The sequence below is a fragment of the Canis lupus genome, chromosome 17 (assembly GCF_011100685.1).
Source record: "Canis lupus familiaris isolate Mischka breed German Shepherd chromosome 17, alternate assembly UU_Cfam_GSD_1.0, whole genome shotgun sequence".
Classification (NCBI taxonomy): domain Eukaryota; kingdom Metazoa; phylum Chordata; class Mammalia; order Carnivora; family Canidae; genus Canis; species Canis lupus.
Window position 1 is genome coordinate 20,723,255 of NC_049238.1, and position 20,951 is coordinate 20,744,205.

At 50.4% G+C, this 20,951-nt stretch overlaps 1 protein-coding gene across 8 annotated transcripts in view; it reads right to left on the reverse strand.

Moving 5' to 3' along the window:
• The window catches only part of CIB4 (calcium and integrin binding family member 4), a 50,603-nt gene that overhangs the window by 22,401 nt on the left and 7,251 nt on the right, over positions 1-20,951 (reverse strand). For 5 of the 8 annotated variants that reach the window (XM_038561009.1, XM_038561011.1, XM_038561013.1 and 2 more), the window contains one exon: positions 20,655-20,751. In XM_038561009.1, the coding sequence (XP_038416937.1) occupies positions 20,655-20,751 (97 nt within the window). The remainder of the gene's footprint in view (positions 1-20,654; positions 20,752-20,951) is intronic. The other 3 variants (XM_038561010.1, XM_038561014.1, XM_038561016.1) reach the window with 1 other exon arrangement.

The following is a 20,951-nucleotide window of genomic DNA, read 5'->3' on the forward strand; positions in this document are numbered from 1 at the left end:
CATGCCCCTGACACTTGGCAGTTCCTCAGAGAACAAACTAGCCAAGCCAAAGGATATGGCTCTCAGCCAGGGTTGCAAGTAGCAAATGCATAAGGTGAGTTACTATACACCAGAGACTGAAAAGTTCCTGGGACCCCCTCCCCAAATGTGGAGATGCCACCTCTGTGTCCTCTATGGGATTGAACTAGGCACTTAAATCATTATCTTCAGGAATAGGAGGGGTCTGAATCAAGCACAAGCAAAGTAAAATGACAAGGGCTTGGGGGGGGGGGGGGTAGTGTTGCTATGAGGTAGAGAGCCCAGAAAGAGAAACCAGCCAGGAGACAGACAGGGCAGGAGCCAAGGCCAGATCAGGCAGGGAGCAAGATGTGGTGGGACTCTGGCAGATGCTCTGGGGAGGGAACCAGGAAACAAGGCCAGGCAGCAAGACTCCCCCTTCCTTCTCCACATGGCCTCCAGCCCCTTCCCCCCTTCCAGACTGTCCAGGTTTTGGCTGGATAGATAAAAATGTTATGTGGAGGAGAGCAATAGTGAGACTTAACGTGGACCCTCAAACCTCTCGAAGGCCCAGATTGGTCTGTATGATCTTCGCCAGGTGGAGAGAGAAGCCTGACATTTCCATTTAAGGGGAGTTGGGGACAGGGAGTGTGAGGGATGAAAAATTCACTTAGGTGAATGCACTCCTCAGTTGGCCAGGCCAGTTGTTTATAAAAAAGGGACAGTCTCTGTGTTTTAGATGTTCAACCTTCCTGAAGTCTAAAAACAGAGAGGCCCGTGTGGGAGCTGTCTCCTAGTGACAGATGGGTTGGCAGGGACAGGCTGAGGATGTGTCCTGCCGGCAGCTGGAGGCAGATCGCTAATGGAACAAATAGGGGAGAAAGGCAGTAAAAATGTTAAATATTATTAAACATCCACAGGACCACGTGGCTTGAACCTGGCTCAGACCCACTAGCCCAGTCTCTCCCCAGATTTCAGGCCCACAGGTACCTGCTACTGCCCTGAGGAAACCTCCAGAAGAGCTACCGGCTAGCACAGAGGAACTCAGGGGACTGCATTGTTTTGGGGGGCAGCCCAGGGGCCTGGCAATTGTGCTGTGGGAGGCTCAAGGTAAAGAATGGAAAGAGCAGAGGCTCTGGAGTCAGACTGCCTCTAAAAGCCAGTAAAATAATTTTGTTTGACATCTACAAGATTTTGGTATCTGCAGCTTTTGAAGTTAATACAGTCTCAAGTGCAACTCGCTGAAGCAGAAAAGAAAAAAAAATAAGAAGAAACGGGGAAAAAAAAGGAACCCAAAAGACCAGCTTTCCCTCACTGGTTTACCAACACCTATTACAGGAGAGATGAACTTAGCCGTTTTATAGATTAGTGTTATTCACATTTGTACATCCCATTTTTAACAGCTCAAGATCAACTCTGGAATGCCCAACAACACATCAAACCATATTCATGTTCCTGGGTAACAAGACTGACAACAAAAACAAGCTGTGGGACCTTGGGCAGACCATGGGGCCCCTCCATCTTCCAACTGTAAAATGGGCAGGATCATAATTTTTCTCATGGGCTTTTACATGATTGAACAAGATCATATTTGCCAAACACCTGTTACTCATAGGCCCATATAAATACCAACTTCACAGTCCCCTGCATCAGCATCAGCATCCCCCCCAGGCCCTGGGAGAGGGCCTATACATTTTGAGCTCCCAAGCAAAGATGTCACCTGGGCATCTGTTTGCTAGGAGCTCACCCTGCCTGATAATGGGGGAATAGAAATGTTAGTTCTGGCTCCAGGGGCTGCCCAGGGCCCAACATTTCCTCAGGGTCACTACTGACTGCTGCCAGAGGCATCACCTCTGTGTGAAATCTCCAGGGGACTCAAGGGGGAGCAGTCGGGGGAGAAGAGGGGTGTGAAGGGGGCTGACTCATTGAGGGCCAACTGATACATAACTTCATTTGGTGGCTGAGGCTAGAGCCTCACAAAGATATTAACACACCCACTGGCTATGTGTCTGAAGCCCACAAGGACCTTTCACCAAAATTCGCATTTGTTACCCCCACCATAGGCTTTCTGAGTCAGCTCCTGTAGGGGTAGGATCTGTATCTCTAACAAGCTGCCCAGGGGGCTTTTATGCAGCCAATCCTTAGACTCCACTGAGTGAGCAGGTTAAAGTCACAGTGCTAATCAATGGCAGAGACATGACATCAGATGCTGTGCCCTCCCCCACTGCATCTCCCCCAGGACACAGCATGGCACCCAAACAAGGGCATAGGTGGGAAGGGGGTTGTTTGGAGAAGCGGTGAGCAGCACAGGCAGCCTCCAGCCTCATCCCAGGGCAAACGCCCAACTGGCAAACATTTGCTTTGCACAGATACCTCACAAAGCTTCCTTTCCTTCCCTCTGCTCCCCGTCCATCCCACAGGCTGTGGTCAGGCCCCGCAGACACAGGCAGGTGACATCACCCCCAACCCACGGCCGCCCTCCCTTGTCTGAACTCACTGCACACGGTCGGTCAATTCCACCTGTGACAAACTGTCTCTCCTGCAAACATGTCCTTCAACTGCTTTCCCTCTCACTTCCCTCTTCCAATTTCTGCCAGATTTATTTCGGAAATGTTTCCATTTACTGCCTTAGACCTTCTGATGAAAACCACTTCTGCCGGAGTACCAAATAAAGCGCTGGTGTTGAACGAATGCTCTCTAGGTCAATCCTGTAGCTTTGCTGTGTTGTTGAATTATGAAGATAACAAGGGGGGGAATGCTATTGATACTAAAGCAGGTGGCATCTGGGGCAGTGGGTCCTGCGAGTGGGAAGATGCCTGTACTCAGGAAGGTCTGGATGGAGAAAGGAGGAGGGGGAAGTGGACGCCCCAAGAAGTCTTCAGGGCTGTGGACCATAAAGGGGACAAATGGAAGAGAGAGGAAAGGCAGTGAATGTGAATGACACAAGATGGGACCCTTCCCGGGACTAACCCACCCCTTCTGCAGTGCTGACCAAAATCCTTACAGTGGTTGGCAGCTGTGGTGTTTTAATGGAAATTAGTGAAGAGGGCAGCCCGGGTGGCTCAGCGGTTTAGTGCCGCCTTCGGCCCAGGGCCGTGATCCTGGAGACCAGGGATCGAGTTCCATGTCAGGCTCCCTGCATGGAGCCTGCTTCTCCCTCTGCCTGTGTCTCTGCCTCTCTCTCTCTCTCTTTCATGAATAAGTAAAATCTTAAAAAAAAAAAAAAAAGAAATTAGTGAAGAGGTCAAGGCTTTTCTGGGTAGATAGGAAGCAAAGCAGATGTGCAGGAGATGGAGGTAGAAGGGACATAGGGAGACATCAGAGCCCTCCCTCCTTGTCCCTTGCAAGCCCTCCCCCTCCAAAAAAAAAAAAAAAAAAGAACAGAAGAATGGAGGCAGAGGCCCTATCCTCTTATGGGGTATCAGAGTGGAGGGAAGGTGGCTTGCAGCCCAGTCAGTGGGGTTTTCCCGGGGACAGAAAGGCCCCCCAGGTACTTATGGCTCCCCTGCTGGAACAGGATGGATTTCTCTACTTTGATGCTGTTGCACCAGAGCGAGTGAATGAGCGAGGGGCAGCGTCAGCTTGTGGCTCGGGCTGGGAAGCTAGCAACAGTTTGAGTTTTTCTGTGGAAAATGAGAAGTTCCAAAGAGCCAATATAAAAATCTCTTAAAATGTGGTCTGTACCTGTCCTTGAAGGGCAGTTTGTGCAAAGCAGGAAAGCCTGATTAATGTGATGGGGTCACCCAGGGCAGCCCAGGTACGGGACAGTTTGGGGAGCTGTCTGCCCAGAGCCGAGCTCCCCTGCTTGTCACAGCAAGGCCGGCTGCGCTTCGCCCCTCAGCCCTCTGGCTCCGGCCTGCTGTTTATAAGTAGCCTTCCTGTCTGTAAGCAAGAGGGGCTCTCGGAGTGCTGGGGCTGCTTTGCAGCTGTTGGGGGCCACCCACCCCAGGGCACCCTGGGAACATGTTCCTCTGTGAACTCTGTAGGATGTATATCTTTGCTCAAGACAACAATTTCTCTTCTATCAACACATCTAAGCAACAGCAGTTGCTGTATTTTGCCCCTCACTTTGCATCAACTGATATAAACTGAAAGGGGTTTGCTACCCTCCCCCCACCCCTGCCGCCCAGCCCAGGGGCGCCTACTCTCCCTCTGTGATGCTCAGTGATTCTTTAAACATCACAAAGTCCAAAATGAAGCATCTCGAAGGTCCCGTATCCTTTCAGTTCCTGATATGTTGGATTATTGGCCTTTCAAAGCTCCCAACTTCTTTTCCTGCCTGCACTTTCCCTTTTATCATGGGAACATCGTCCCCACCACGGCAGGCTGCCCTTGACTGCCTAGGGCCTGACAAGCAGCAGGTCATCATTACCTATGCACTCATTAAGTGCCTACTACGGACCCAGACTTCAGGCACCTCGACTCACCCACATTTTCCTCAGACTCAAGAGGGAACTGGTGCTCAGTAACTATTTCCTGCATATCACATGCTGTGTCATTCTCACTCACACGTGTGACCCCATCTATTCTTTACAATCTGGGGATGTCAAAAAAAAAAAAAAAAAAAGAACAATCTGGGGATGTCTACCTGCACGGTAGACATCAGTATGTTCATTGTATAGATAAACAAAACCCAGAAGCTGAGAGGTTAAAGAACTTAATCAAATAAGAGGAGGAACAGCAGTATGATCCCAGGTCTGTCTGACTCTCAAACCCGAGTTCTTTCAATGGAATGTGTCCCTGGGACATGCTACATCAAAATGGGGGAAAAAAATGTTCACAGAGGTGTCATGCTTCTGGGTCCTCAGGCAGGTCCAGGCTGAGCTCTGAGCAACGTGCTATGACTGGTGCAAATGGTGGCTCAAGAAAGATCAAGGGGAAAAGTGAAAAATGTCCTAGGAATCTTGGCATAAGGGGCCGGGGGTAGGGGTGGGGGCAGGGGGAGTGGCAGGATGACCTGATGCTGGGTCACAGCATGTAGGTGAAGCTCTGCATCTGCATCCCAGCATCTCCTGACCTCAGAATGGCACCAGCTGGACAGCAGCACAAGAGGAGGAGACTCGGAGATAGGACTGCCACATCTCAGCAGGAAATACGGGGGCGGGGGGTGTCCCTGGCGCACAGCACATCTGGGGAGGTGCTCACACAGTACCCTCCTGGAGGACCCAGACGATGGATGGGACCCTAACACATGCCTATTGAAAAACCACATGCAAAGTGACCTTTATGTCAACTTGGTGAGCGGTCCCAAGGGCTCTATCTTTTAGCATCGGCTTGGGGATGATATTTAGGAGCCCAAGTTTTACATTTATTTTGTGCTTTTTCTTCCCCCTTGAGGCATAAATGTTTTTCCGTGTTGCTACATAGTCAGTATAATTATCATTTTAATGGCTACATAGTTCAAATTCCCAAAGTGGACGGCCCTATCTCTCTCATGCCTCCAAGGGAAACCTGGAAATCTACAGTAAGAAAATAATTTCCTAAAATGAAGAAAATAATACATGAGGATGTTTATTGCAAAATTATTTATAGTAGCAAAAAGAAAAAAAAAATCCCAAACTGGGAACAATGGTAATGTCCTGCAATGAGAGGGTGGTTCGGTAAATCAGAACTCAATGCAATTATGCAACCATTAAAACGATAATGACACGGACTATGCAAGAACACTGAAAAACACATTTACGCCTAATGGGGGAAAAAGCACAAAATAAAATTGTATCTCAGTATGTCTACAGTGATGTAAAGCAAAGTGTGTCCTGGGGGGAGAAGGTTACAAAGAAATGACAACTCCTATTAGGGTGAGTGAGTGCTAAGGAATTAGTGTTTAGAAAATGTATTTTAATGCCCACATATCATTTTAACAATAAATAAAAAGTGAGTTAAAAAAGAAAAATGTGCTTCCGAGGTGTTTTGCCAAGAGTGCAAACAAACTCTCCTTCAGGGGCGGGTGGTGGTGGCGGTGGGAAGCAGGGGCTTTTGCTTCTCTTTTCTGCTTCCTTCTCTGCAGGGCAAGGGCCGGGCCTCAGGCGGAGCTGGACTAGGCTCTCAAACCCAGTGAGGAGCCGACGGATGCTCTTCTGTGAAGGCCAGCTAGGAAGCTTGGATGGAAATGGAAGTTCAGTGGAAGAAGGCTGCAGTTCACCTCCTGGTGTCTGTCTGCATTTTTCCAGATGCATTCTAAAGTATAAAGCCACAGGCTGGGCAGCCCGGGTGGCTCAGCAGTTTAGCGCCGGCTTCAGCCCAGGGCGTGATCCTGGGGATCCAGGATCGAGTCCCACATCGGGCTCCTGCATGGAGCCTGCTTCTCCCTCTGCCTGTGTCTCTGCCTCTCTCTCTCTCTCTCTCTCTCTCTGTGTATCTCTCATGAATAAATAAATAAAATCTTTGAAAAAAAATAAAGCCACAGGTTGATAACTAGCAGATAGTGAGCATCTTTCCTGATAATTTAACCGGATTTTAACCATGTTGTTGGCTTTCTTGTCATAGTGCTCCACTCTCCTGGTTTGCATGCTTGGGAGAGCACAGTGCTCCCAGCCTCCCTTACCCCTCAGGGTCCCTGCTGGCTCAGAGGCCTCTCTGAGGAGGGAGCACCTGTGGATAGAGGTGGGGCCACCTTAAGCGCCCCCTCCAGGTTTCTCCCTAGTCCCAGAGGCCTTTGCCCAGAATAGAGAAAGAAGCAACTGGCCAGGCAGGCCGCTGCTTGTGCAGAGAAGGGACTGACCAGTCCCTGATCCAGAGTTGCACACCAGCTGTTCTCCCTGACTGCCCTCCTGAAAATGGGGGGACACTTGAGTCCTGTGGGCACTCATGGGATACCAGGCAAAGGAGCGGCTCTGGGTCAGCAGGAGCCAGGGAGCAGGTTGCAGGAGGTGCCTCTTGCCTTCTCCAGTCTGTGCCACCTGAGAAGTGGTGTCTTGGTCTAGATGTTGGCTTCAGTTCCTCTCGACACTGGGTTGGCCTGCTGGTAGCACTTGCCTCTGACATCTGGCTTCAGGCAGAAAGAAAGAGGAGGGTGACCTCTCTCCCAGGGCCTGGCTGGAGCAGTGGACTCAGGGACATTCAGGGGATGGAACGACATCCATCGTCTCTACATCAATGTGCTGAGCAGGTGGGTGACCACCGCCTGAAGCTCGCACTGCATTCTGGCCAGCTCGCTCTGGGACGCCTCCAGGGACAAGGAGCTTGCTCTCGGAATGAGCCTAGTCTGGCTTCTAAAAGTGCTATCTGTTTAGGAATTTTAACTCGATCCAATTGATCCAATTGCTCCTCCACCTGCCAGCAAATACATAAACAGGGTTATGTCCTCTTGAGTCTCTCTTCAGGTGGAACATACCCATTTCTTAGCTGCCTTCCTGATGGTAGGGTTTGGGGTCCCTCCAGCAGCCTGGTAGCTATCCAGGGATGCTGCCCTCCACCTTTAAGCCCCCGCTGTGAGGTCAAAGGGGCAAAGCCACTCTCTCCCTCCAGAAGCTCTTCCTCTATGAAGGCTGCCTGAGATCCTTTTCAGAGCATTTTAGCATCTTCATGTCCCCTCCTCTCATCCAGTCTTCATAAAACCCCTCCGAGGTAGGCATGGCTGCTATCCTTAGGAAAACTGTTCAGGTGAGGAAAAACCAAAGAATTATGCAAACTGCAAACGCCCATCCAGGACTTGGAACAACAGGTTGTTAGTCTGGGAGACTCGTGGGCGGAGTCCTGGAGATCTGGTCCAGTGCCTGGCACACAGAGCAGCCTATGGCTTCCTTAGGGGCTGAGCTAAGAGGAGGGGAAGCTCCCTGGCAAGTCACTCTGTGGTTAGACCTGTGCTGGGCCCGGCCTGTCCTTCTGTGCCTGGGTGAATGTGTCCCCGACCCCAGCTGCGTGGAGCCACAGTGGCCTACAGATCCAGGCAGGCTGCACAACACCAGCCTCTACCCTGAGGCTTATGGCACTGGGAAGCCCTCTGAAGCTGTGGGGCTTCTTGTCCCGGTGGAAGCCAGCAGCAGGCCCGAGGCCTGCAGAGGGTCGAAAATCCTGGGAACAGAGCCCCGGCCAGCCCAGCCAGCACCTCATTAGGAGGCCCAAAGTTGGGGGGGGGGGGGCACTTCAGGAACAACGTTGTTTACTTTTCTATTTTTAAACAAGTCTGAGGTCTCTGGGGGCACAAATGAAGTTATCAGAAAAGACATGAGTGGAATAAACCCTCCAGCCAGCAGGCTGAGAAGGGCCCTTGGGATCAGGACTCTTGAAAAGCTGAGATGGGGTTTGTTTATCTGATACTCTGTGACACAGGACTGGGACCAGGGTGATGGACAAACATGTCCCCAAGCCCTCCACAGCTGGTTCCCTTGGGTGCTGCCAGGGAATTCGGGCACAAGCAATACTTTGAAAACGGTCCCATCAGTGTTATCTGCAGCAGGGTGGGAGGAGGGCGATCCACCTCTGGAAGGAAATCCGGATTCACTTCTCACCTCAACTTTGTGAATGGTTTCAGAGAGCCCAGGGGAGTGAGTGCCTGTATGTCACCCAGTCCCAGCCCTCGCCCTGCTGCCACCAGCTGGCCCTGCTGTCAGACAGCCCCTCCACCTATGACCACTCCTGTATTGACTCCCAGGTGCCTGACACAGAGAGAGGTGGTAAGATGATGAGTCACCTAGAGAGGGCTGTCACTGGATCCTGACATGGCCCTGACATGGCCCTGAGAAGGTGATTTGTCATTCCCATCTTAAAGGTAAGGAAAGAGAGGCTCTGTGGGTTTGAGTGACTTGCCAAAGCATTCAGACTCAGGCCTGCCTGGTAGGCAATGCCAAACTGCCTCTCAAGTGCTCTCAAGGGTTATACATCTGCTCTTGGGACCTCTGGGAGAAATCATGAATCAGGGCCAGAGCCAATTAAAGGCCCAAGTGGCTTTGACTGTGTGAGAAATACTTTCTAGAAGTGAGAAGTGTGGTAGGAGGCAAGGGGAGCAAGACTCAAGGGCAACACTCCTGGTTTGATGCAGGTCTGACCTGGAGACAAGAGTCATAGCTACTTCCCAGGGTTAGTGAGAGAGCCCCTAAAGATGTGACGCATGAAGTGGCAGAGGAACGTTCACGCTCTTCACATGAAAACAGAACACCTCCCCTGGGATGCCCCCAGATGACCATGCCCCCAGATGACTAGGGGTTGAACAAACCTCACCCAGGTGAGTAGTGGGGAGTGCTTCATGTACCCCCCTTCCAGACGCAGCGTACGGAGGCAGCCCTTCAGTATTTCCCATTACGATGCACCAGGGAAGGGGCTGCCCATGGCCACATCTCCACAGCCCCAGCTTAGCGCACCGTGGCTCATCCATCCCTTGCCCTGGGGTCCAGATAGAAAGTTGAGGCCCAAGTTGACCCGAGGGGCCTTTGGGTCAACTTCCTCACCTTCTAGGCTTTATTAACTACTTGTGTGGGAGGCATAATCACACCCATTTGGAAGATAAGGACACCAAGGCCCCAGGGTGAGCAGGGACACATGTACTCCAGGCCACTGGTGTCAGCTATGCGACCCACGCTGAGGGCCAGAGCCGGCTCTCTCTTGCTGACTGCTCACCCACAGCAGAGCCGGCTTCCCACATCACTGAGCTTTTTCTGAAACCAACCACTTCTTAATTCTTTGGCTGAATGTCTAAATACGGATTTTTGCCAATTCTGAGCCCTGCTAACTGATGAAGTTGTCAGAAAAAGATCTAATGATGCTTGAAAATGCAGGGAGTGAGCCAGCTGCCAAATTGCCCTCCCAGCTCTGCCTCTGCCTCGGGGAGTCGGGACCCTCCCCCTGGAAGGAGGGGGGAGTCAGTGCTGGCAGTGGAGACTGTGTGACTATGGACCGCTTGCTCCTCTGCTTCCCAGCTGTGAGTGGAGACAGTAACTCCCTCCTCGCCGGTTACTCTGAGGATTAAATGAGATGGTGTATACGTGACATCCCAGCACAGTGCCTGGCACAGCACAGATTTGGGGGCAGGTGGGGAGGATGGGACAGGGTAGCCAGCTGGCCTGAACTCTGCCGAAAGTACCACAGTGGCCCTGCCTGCAGCCCTGGGTCTCCTGCTCCTCTGGGGGGTGGGGAGGGGGCACTGGATATTTATCTTGGGAGGCGGTGCTTGAGAGCCTAGCTTACTTCTCTCCTATGAGATAAAAGGCTCAGAGTGACCTCATGGCCCATGAGGTGGGGCCTCAGGGTGGAAGCCTGGGAGGCTGGGCTGGGGTGCTCGAAGGGCAGGACTGCCCCTTTGTTCTCTCTTCTTTCTCAGTGGAATATTTGTCCCACTCAGGAGTCTGGGCCCTAAGGGTGGGCCACGGCTTGGGGACTTGAGGTTCTGGCAATTTCCAGGCCTGCTACAGGAGTCCAAGATGCTGGACCTCACTACAGGCTGCCCTGGCATACAAAACACACATATGATCTGTCACCAAGGGAGAGCTTGGGAGGGCATCTCAGCTAGAGATGGAAAAAGCCATTCCTCCCTCAGCTGCCAACTGTCCAGGCCACCAGCTCCTTCCTCCTCCCACCACATATGTGCACAGACCCACACATGGTGACCTGTTTGGTGACCATGATTTCACCTGCCCCCAGAAGATGGAGAAGAAAGAACAGAAGTATTTTCGGGATTGTGTGGCCTTGGGTGGAGCTTTTAACTTCCACAGACTCGGTTCCCTTATCTGTAGAATGGGGATGTGAAGCTGTGCTTTATAGACCTGCTGTATGAATCAAATGCAGCTGAACATGCAAAGGGGCTCATGACCATGAAGCACGTGACTCATGGCAGTAGACATTTGGGGCTGGAAAATAGAATTGCTATAACCACCCAATCTGCTTCCTTTGTTAGCAAGCTGGGGAGAACATCTGACGGGGGGTACCCAGGGCAGTGGCCTAAATACAGCCTGGGGATTACCACTGGGTCCAGCTGTCTAGGCCTGGGTGGTGGGTAATCAGACACCTCCTCCTGCAGGCAGCCTTCCCTCCGTACTCCCAGATCTGGCCTCTGGCTGAAGACATATACTCAGAAGACTGCCCTGAACTCATGGGAGCCGAGAGGTGAATGTTAGGAGCCGGCAGGCCAGCTCCTCAGGGATCTCACCTCAACAGATGTTTCCTCAGGGGATGGTGGCAGCTCAGAAGGTGAGGCATGGAAACAGCGGAAACAGTCTAGTCTGGAGCAGGAAACCTGAGATCCAGCCTTGGCTTGGCCTCTGACTGGTCCTGTGGCCTTCCATGTGCTATCTGTGGGCCTCAGTTTCTTCAGCTGTAAAGGCCTGTCCATCCTTGGGAGATGTAGTGAGGTGGTAGCCGTGCAAAGGCTCTAACAAAGTTGATCCAGAAAAACATACCAGGAAGACTCCCAGAGTCCAGATCCTGCCTTCCAACCCACCTGATCTCTTCTCAGTTGGATGGGCAGATTCAAAGTCTCTCCAGGAATGCCTTCTCCCCCTGGAAAAGGGACTTGGGAACCCACAGGCCTCGAGACCCCTTCCAGCCCTCTGAAGGACGAAGCAGGATGGTCATTTATAGCAGCAGAGTTTTCGCTGGACGAATTGCCTTCCCTCCTTGACCCTCTGTTTCTCCAGCTGTCAATTCAGATAAATTGCAGCGAGCCAAGGCTTCTGAGAGAGTTGATCTGCAAGGGTTTCTGTGCCAGGCCCCAACCCTGGACCAGCTACAGGACAGCACTAGGGAAGTCCTGCCAGAGCCCTCAGAGAGGGATGCCTCGACTTGCCTGGCTACCGCAACAGCCATTCGGCATCCTAAGAAGTGGGGAGGAGACCCTGACAGAGATGACCAAGTGCCTTGGACTGGGTCTCTCCAGGCAGCACTACACCCCCTCAAGTGCCTGAATGTGCCCTTCTGAGGCCCAGTATTTGGCAATGGGGTCAAGGATCTGAGCTCTGCAAAGCCCCCATGGTTTGTGCAAAGCTTCCTGTTTGTTCTTTACCCAGAATTCCATGAGAATGGAAGCTCCTGAAAGCTCACTCAGTGCACAATGCATGGTAAATAATAACTACTTAGAGGGTAAATGGATGAGAACTGGGTGCAAGAACCCCATTCCTCAGGTTGAGTCCGCAAATGTGTCTCATCCGTGGGAATTTCTCCCTGGTAATGAAATCAACTGGACAAAGAGTATCATTTGCCAGGGGTCCTTGCGGGGGAGGGGGCTCCCAGAGTAGCCTGGCTCAGCTGGAGGGTGATATGGGGACAGGAAGGGGAATGAGCAGCACAGGAGCTCTGAGGACACCAGCCGATTGGAGCATTCAAGAGGCTGGGAGTGGGGAGCAGGAAAGTTCTGGGGGCAGCTGCTGTGTGTGGCATATTCTGAGACAGCTAGAGTGAGAGAGGCTGTTTTCGTAATGCTCTACTGAACGTTGGAAATGCAGGTGTTATTCCTGGGTAAAGATGACGGGTTGAACACTTGCATCTATTTTCATTCTCTCTGACACCCACTACAACTACAGTATAGGGAGTTTTTAGAGGTATCACCCACAAAAACAGAGAATGCAAGAGAACAGCAGGCTCTGACATACACAAGAAGCCGTAACTGACCCAGCAGACAGAAGAGAGCTCAACCCTGAGCCCCCAGTGAGAGAAGCTGGTTAGCAGCCTTTTCTACATCCCAGGATCCTTGAAAGGCTCTGGAACTGGAAGGACCTGCCCACACTGGATATACATAGAGGTCAGGAAAGGAGGATTGATTAAAAGTGTTGAAAGTGTTCAAGTTCTAGTCCCCTCTGCTCCACGCTGGGTGGCTGGCCCTCCCCACCCCTGCACCACATTGGAAGGTTATTCTCTGGAGAGAGTCTAATAGGGGCTTTCTGCATGGGGCGGGGGGGGGGGTGTCAGCCACATTGAGAACTGGGGAATAAATAAATACACAAGCACTGAAGTCTGAGACCCCAGCAGTCCTCCTTTTAGACTTTCCCCCTATCCTCTCTAGGGAGACCTCAAGAAATAGCCTCCTTGGCTCCCCCTCCAGGGGAGCTCCCAGTCGAAAGCCTACCAAGGGACTTCAGCTTTGACACAGCTCTAGCAACACCCCTCCCCCCACACACACACACTCTTCATTTCTAGCAAGCAAATGATTACCAGATAGCTAGAGAAGACCTCTGACACAGAAGACGAAGACCCAAACAAGCTAGAGGGGAGAGCACCATGGAGAAAAGATTCGATAAGACATTATATTCAGGAAAAAGAAGATACTATTTTAAAGCAGAGCGGGGCGGGGGGGGGGGGGGAAGAGGGCCCTTGGAAATTAAAAGCACAAGGGCAGAAGTGAAAAACTAAATTAAGGTTGTAGGTAAAGTTGAGAAAAGCTCCCAGGAAGAAGAGCAAAGAGATGCAGATGAAAAATAGGAGAGAAGAGATAAAAAGTAAAGGGCCGATCCCTGATGTACAACAGCAGGATATTAGAGTTCCAGAAGGAGAGAGCAAAGAAGACACGAGGGGGAGAGTTATCAAAGAAAACGATCCATGGAAACATCCTAGACCTGAATGACAGTTTGCAGACTGAGTGGGGCTTCTGTGTGCCCCATACAAGGGGAGGAGGACCCACACCAACTCACATTATTGGGAATTTCAAAACCCTGGGGCCAAAGAGAAAAGCCTGCAAGTTCCCAGAAAAGAAAAAAAAAATCAAGTTACAAAAAAGGTCAGGAAACGAAAGGCTTTGGACTTCTCAGTAACAACAGTGAAAGCTAAAATGCATCTGAGCACTGCTTTCCCAACGTGAGGAAAATTGACAACCAGCTGATAGATCAGTTCCCCGGTAATCTCTTGATCAGGTGCGAGGGGAGAATAAAAACATTAATCAGCCATGTAAGGTGTATGTAAGGTGGCAAGACGTTTACCTCCCTGAGCCCTTTATCAGGATGCTATTAGAGGATGTGCTCCACCAAAACAAGGGAGTACACGGAGAGAGGAGAGCGGGGAATGAAGATCCAAGGGAAAAGTGACCAAAATCTAGGACAACATGGACCAGGCTTGGAGGGCCACCTTTCTCTTGGCTCTGAAGGCTCCAAGAGAAATTTCACCAAGAAAATGGAATGCACGTGAAACATCTCAGTTCTGAAACCTTTAATTAGAGATTTTTAGGTGATTGGCAGAGGTTTGGTGTCAACTTAATGATAAGTACACAGAAAACTAAGCGAATGATTACATCCAGGAAAGACAACAACAGAAAATGTGCAGAAAGGGAAAAGTAACCATAGTTCATTTCCTGGCTCAGCTCCCAGTAGCATATGTAGTCATCATAAGGTAAACACCGAATACAGATCTAACCAAAATACTTATGTACCTGTACTGGGAGTGATGTGGGGGAAGGAAGAGCTAAACCTCTTCTCTAGGGGGAGGTCAAAGGCTGGGGTATTAAGAAGGGGTCATACAAAAGCACTCTCCAAAGACAGAGATAAGAACCAAGAACCAGCTAAGAGCTGCAAATGGTTTCTTTCCAGAGAAGGGAAATGAGGATGACCCTTGGAGGGCATCTTGACTCTTGGCATGCATAAATAATTTTGATTTAAAAGCTAAAAAAACCCAAAACACTTAAATAAAAAAAATACACTCCCATCCATGCCCCCGTGACTCTGGTAATTTCTCCAAAGCTTGAATAAGCATGAGGACTTTTGATTTGCTGAAAGCCTTGGGAATGGGTTTTTTGCAAGCTATACTAAGCAGATAGACCCAGCCTATAAGCAGGCATCAGAAAGGTTCAGAAAAACTGGGGATGGATAGAAGGAGCCAGAAGCTCAGGAGCCATACCCACAGAGCCTCCTGATGCCTCAGGCAGGTGTCCTAGGGCCTCTGTGCTTACAGAGTTGATGCTGGGAGGCAATGAGAAGAGGCCAGGCTTTGCACACACCACCTGCCCTCAGGAACCCTGGAGGGGGAGGCTGGGAGAGGCCAGTGTGGGAGCCTCCTCAGATCTCCCCCAGGTCCTACTACCCTGGCCGGGGCCCCGGAAACCAGAAACCCAGGTCACACTGTGCCACTACTCATCCAAGTTTACAGAAAGCAACATCACTATTTACAAGAACAGAAACATTGAGCTAATTCGCTTTTAAATACACCAAAGAAAGCCGCAAAGAGAAAACAGAAACTTCTGAGTGCCAAAGGACCACTGTATCCCTGTCATCAGGCTTTTCCTACTGCCCTCTGCCGCCCAGGCCACTCTCTTGCCTTGTTCTCTGCTGATGGGCAGACCCTTCCCAATATTAACCAATCCATTTTTCCACCAGTGAATCCAAGTTAAGAAAATAGGACTTTCTTCCCAGACCATTCAAACCCCTGAGCCAAGTTATAGCCATCCCCGGAGCTCCCTGGGGCCCAATTCTCACAGCCTTTTCCAGAGACGTGTTCTGGGCAGTGTGAGTCACGCAGCTCCCATCACTGGGCCCACAGAGGATACAACAGGGACACTCGGGCCCCCACCCCCCAGCCAACCTCTCCTTGCTCATTTCGGGAAGCATCTTCCCCCTTTGACCAAGATTGGAAAGACATGGAAGGAAATTTAGTCCTAGATCTCAGTCCCCAAAAGCCAGTCTGAGGCCCGGTGATGATCAGTGATGATGATCAGTGACAAAGTGCTTAATGACCGGTAGCAAAAGCAGGAAAGTGAAGACAAAAAGAGACGTGTATAGAGAGAACTGTTCTTGCTTCTGGGATTAGATCCTTTTTATAGTTTTGCTCTAAAATGAACATTTTTAAGAAATGAAATGATGGTGATTGTGGATCACGTAGCTTTTAAAGTCCTTACTTGGCAAAATTGGAAAGTTGGCATCACCAGCTCCTCTTCCTCAAAAAAAAAAAAAAATTTGCGGGGGGGGGGGGAATTTTATTAGACTCTGAAAGTCCAAAGTCTGGGACAAACCTTCGTCACCGATATAAAAGAGAGTAAGAACAAGTCCCAGGGCCAGAACCATAGGCTCAGGTGCTGAGGAGAGCACCAAGCATGGGGTACAAGTCCTAAATGTGTACCAGAACATCCCAGCTAGATGCTTGTCTGGCCCACCTCACGCCCCTCAGCGATAGGGAGCTCGAGCCCTCTGCACATAGCTCTACTGATTAGAAAGTACTTCCTCATACTGTTGAGAACTCTGCGTTCTTGGATCCAGACCTATACCTGGGAGCACCTAGAACCAGACCTCTCACCTGCAAGAAAACAGGCTCCATGCGGCACCCCTTCCACCCTGTTTCCTTTGCTTGGGGTCTATTTGCTTCCTCCCAGCCCAAATCATTCCTCCTGGGAAAGAATGGCTAGCAAGTGAGTTCTTTTTTTTTAAATTTAAATTCAATTTGCCAACATACAGCATAACACCCCATGCTCATTATATCACGTGCCCTCCTTAGTGCCCATTACCCAGTCACCCCATCCCCGCACCCACTTCCCCTTCCACAACCCTTTGTTTCCCAGAGTTGGGAGTCTCTCATGGTTTGTCTTCCTCTCTAATTTTCCCCACTCAGTTTTCCCCCCTTCCCTTATGGTCTCTTTCACTATTTCTTATATTCCATGTATGAGTGAAATCATATGCTAATTGTCTTTCTCTGATTGACTCGTTTCACTCAGCATAATAGCCTCCAGTTCCATCCACGTCAATGTAAATGGTAGGTTCATCCTTTCTGATGGCTGAGTGATATTCCAGTGTATATATAGACCACAGCTTCTTTATCCATTCATCTTTCGAAGGACATTGTGGCTCCTTCCTTAGTTTGGCTATTGTGGACATCACTGCTATGAACACTGGGGTGCAGGTGCCCCTTCATTTCACTACATCTGTATCTTTGGGGTAAATCCCCAGTAGTGCAATTGCTAGGTCCTAAGATAGCCCTATTCTAAACTCCTTGAGGAACCTCCATACTGTATTCCAGAGTGGCTACACCAGCTTGCATTCTTACGAACAGTGTAAGAGGGTTCCCTATTCTCCACATCCTCGCCAACATTTATTGTTTCCTGTCTTGCTAATTTTAGCCCATTCTCACCAGTGTAAAGTGGTATCTCATTGTGGTTTTGATTTGTATCTCTCTGGTGACGAGTGATGTGAAGCATTTTTTCATGTGCTTGCTGGCCATGTGCAGGTCTTCTTTGGAGAAATGTCTGTTCATGCCTTCTGCCCATTTCTTGACTGGATTCTTTGTTTTTGGGGTGTTGAGTTTGATACTTTCTTTATAGATCTTGAATACTAGCCCTTTATCTGATATGTCATTTGCAAATATCTTCTCCCATTCTATAGGTTGCCTTTTAGTTTTGTTGACTGTTTCCTTTGCTGTGCAGAGCTTTTTATATTGATGAAGTCCCAATAGTTCATAATTTTGTTTCCCTTAACCAGTGAGTTCTAACCCAGTTCTTCTGCTCCTGGCCCAGTGTCCTGTCCCCTCATTCTCTAGATGTGGCAGTGGCTAAGTGTCCTAAATCCATGAGATGGTTCTGGCTGTTCAGAACCAGTTGGAAAAGGAACAAAGAAACCAAAATGGGAAGGGGGGTGGGGAAGCAACATACAAAAAAGTCAGTGTGATCCCAACACTTACATATCTGCTTGGAAAAAATTACAGAAGGAAATAAGGCAAATTGATCATTACAATCATCCCTTGAGGTGGGCAACCTGACAGTTTTTATTGTATTTTTGCTTTTCTGTGTTTTCCTACAATGATCTGGTTTTTATGTGTACAATAGAGTGAAATAACGACCATTTAGAAGAATGAAATAAGTAAAATTACAAGTAGGCTTGTCCCGAGACCCCATCTCAGTGCCCAGCCACCATCTAGTGAAGCACTTTGGGGTCCGGTGCTCCAGAAGTGGTCAGGGCTGGTGCTCCCTGGGGGCAGGGGCTGCCTGCACACCCTCCCACAGGCTTCCCACCACCATGCTGGTGCAGAGGACTGTGACTCATCCTTGCACTTGCTATTACAGGGCCCAGCGTGAGCCCCTTGTTTTACAGATAAGGATTCATGCTTAGAGGGAGATGTTATAGGCGGAGTGATGGAACTGGGCCCTGACCCAACCCTCTGATGCTAATCCAGTGCTTGCTCCTCTGGGGCTCAGGACAGGGATGCCAGGCCTGAATGGAGTATACTGGAGCCATGGGGAGTGCTGGCCCACCAATCACCTAGCACATTCCATCCCAGCCATCCAGGGTCAGTCTTTGTCAGGCTCTCCCCTTGTGCCCCCAGGACACTTTGCAGACCCAGGCACACTGTCAGCACCAAGCCAAGCCCTGATCAGAGGTGGAGGCCCTGGTTAGAACTGGGGTCAGACCAATGTTTATAGCAGCAGTGTCCACAATAGCCCAGATGTCTATCAACAGATGAATGGATAAAGAAGATGTGGTACATACATACAATGGAATACTATTCAGCCATCAAAAAATGAAATCTTGCCATTTACAATGATAATGTAAGCGAAATAAGTCAATCAGAGAAAGATAATTATCATGTGATCTCAGTCATATGTGGAATTTAAGAGACAAAATGGGATCACAAGGGATGAGAGCAAAAAATAAAACAAGGTGGAATCAGAGAGGGAGACAAACCATAAGAGACTCTTAATCACAGGAAACAAACTGAGGGTTGCTGGAGATGAGGGGGTGGGGAGATGGGGTAATTGGGTGATGGGTAAGGACAACATGTGATGTAATGAGCACTGGGTGTTATATAAGACCGATGAATCCCTGACCTTTACCTCTGAAACCAATAATACGTTACTTAATTGAATTTAAATAATTTTTTAAAAGATTTTTTAAAAAACATTTTTCTCAGGGAAAAAAAAAAAGAGAGAGAGAGATAGGGTCAGAGCAATCCAGGCTCTGCAAACATGTGACCTGCGGTCAGGTGCTTTGAGCAAGCCTCTCCAGGCTTCCGTTTTCTGATGGGTAAAACCAGGGCAGAGAGTATTTGACAATGATTAGACTGGGTGGTCCTGAGTTTATACCCATGTTTCACATTCAAATATTTTGGGACTGCCCAGTGACACTGTCCCTGACCTGGAGAATGGAGGGCAGAAGCTTCCCATCTGGGCTGCCCCTCAGCCCTGGTCCCTGAGTGGAGAGTCTGGGTGAAGGACCGGTGTGAAGGACCCCCCAGCCGGCACGTGTATGTGTGTCTGAGCACATGTAGGTGTGTGCACGGGTATGTAGATGGGGGGGTGGGATGTGGAGGCGTGCCTGTGTGGGGGTGGGGAGTGCATGTGTGAGCAGGGGTACCAAAGGACAGGCTCCCCATTTTGTGTCTGGCACAGGCACATTCTCCAATTATTTCTCCTTTGAGATATCAGTCATTTCTTCTCCAAGACCCCAGCTCCCAGCTACCCATCCTACTCCCCCCTTCACACCCCTTCTTATTCCTTTATCTTCTCTGCCTCCATCGCAAACCCCTGGCTCTGTGCTCTTTCTCTGTCTCTGCCCAAAACAAGGCCCATCACTTTGGAGAGGCCACATCGCCCTAGTTGAACGTGTGCGCCTTCCACCTGTGCCCTCTCCCTTATGACCTCCTTCCCACCACCCGCTCCATGCAGGTCCCTAGCCCTCTTCCAAGAGGGTGCCCACCTTGTTCCAGACAGAAGAGAAGATGGCTTCCCATTGCACAATGACAAATTCAAACCCTTATCCTGCTGAGATCAGAATGAAACATCGGGAAGCCTGACACCACCACGATTTGTTGACCTACATTGCCTCTCTCTACGCACTGCACACATTTTAGTAAAAAATCTTAGAATTGATTGGGGAGCCCTTTTATGGTACACCTCTGCGCTCATCCCGGTGCTTTGGAGAAAGGGCAGGGCCTATTCAGAGCAGGAACAAAAAAACTCAAGGATGGTCCTTAAAAGGTTGGGAGTGGGGGGCACTGATAGCTCACGTCAGCACAGCCAGTGGAGTGCAGGAAGCCTTGGGGAGCACACGGAAACAACTCCCAGCCACCCTCAGTGCCCCGCCCATTTCACAGATGGAAGAAGGCAGGTTGAGATGATAGTACCTGAGCTCTGAGTCCTGCTCCTGGCTTCTCAGGGAAGAAACTGAGAAGGTTCTTAGTTCTTCTAGAAAAACCCTAGTCTACTGAGGCAGCCTGAGCAGAAGAGAAGGGCTGAGGAGGGGGCTGGGCACCCGGCCAGCGGAGGCACCCTGGCTTCCCCAAGGCCCATATGGTTGTGCAGAGCCTCCTGACCTTTCCCATTTCTCTGGTTTGGGGCATAAAGCATAGCAGAGAGCTGGCCGGTGCAGGGTCCTCTGGGTGGGGTGTGTGGGATCAGGTAAATGGTCCCAGGAAGCTGGTGCTGGGCCATAAGCTGAAGCTCAAAAGGGAATCATAGGCAGGACCCTGGAGACTCAGCCAACAGGGCCAGTGGGAGCCTTAGTGAAGCCTGCCACCTTCACGGATGGTGAGACCTGGAGCAAGACACATTGCCTCGGGACACTTTGGCCTCTGCCCTGTGAAATGGTGACAGTCCTCACAGCCTGTCCTGCCTCCAGGGCTGATGCAAGGATGGAGTGAGGCCAGACATGTGTGTGAGAAGTGCTGAGAAGCCATGCCTTGCTGGGCCCCATGCCTGGTGGTCCACAGCCCCTCTGGAAAGGCTGCCACCAGACCGCCCCAAGGCCAGAGGGGCCGCCCCTCCCCCAGTGTCCTCAGCCCCTTCATGGACCCCAGTGGCACACCCCACCCCGCCCCCATGCTGCACTCACCCTCAGGGCTGGCAGGGAGCTGACCTGGTCTGTGGTCAGTGTTGCCTCCTTGTAGTACTTCCCAGGGGGACAGAGCTTCAGGAAGGTGTCGTGGATGCTAAGGAGAGAAGCATAATGAGCTGGGGACGGCAGACCACATGGCCCTTTCCTGCCAGCCTCTCCAGAGGAAGGGGACTTCGGACTGAGTGACATAGTAAAGGCAGTTAGACATCATCCCACTCTTCTAGAAACATCCTTGAGGACTCCATTGTGCCCAGCACACAGTGGAGTGGGGGGAGGTGCAAAGATGAGCCGGGT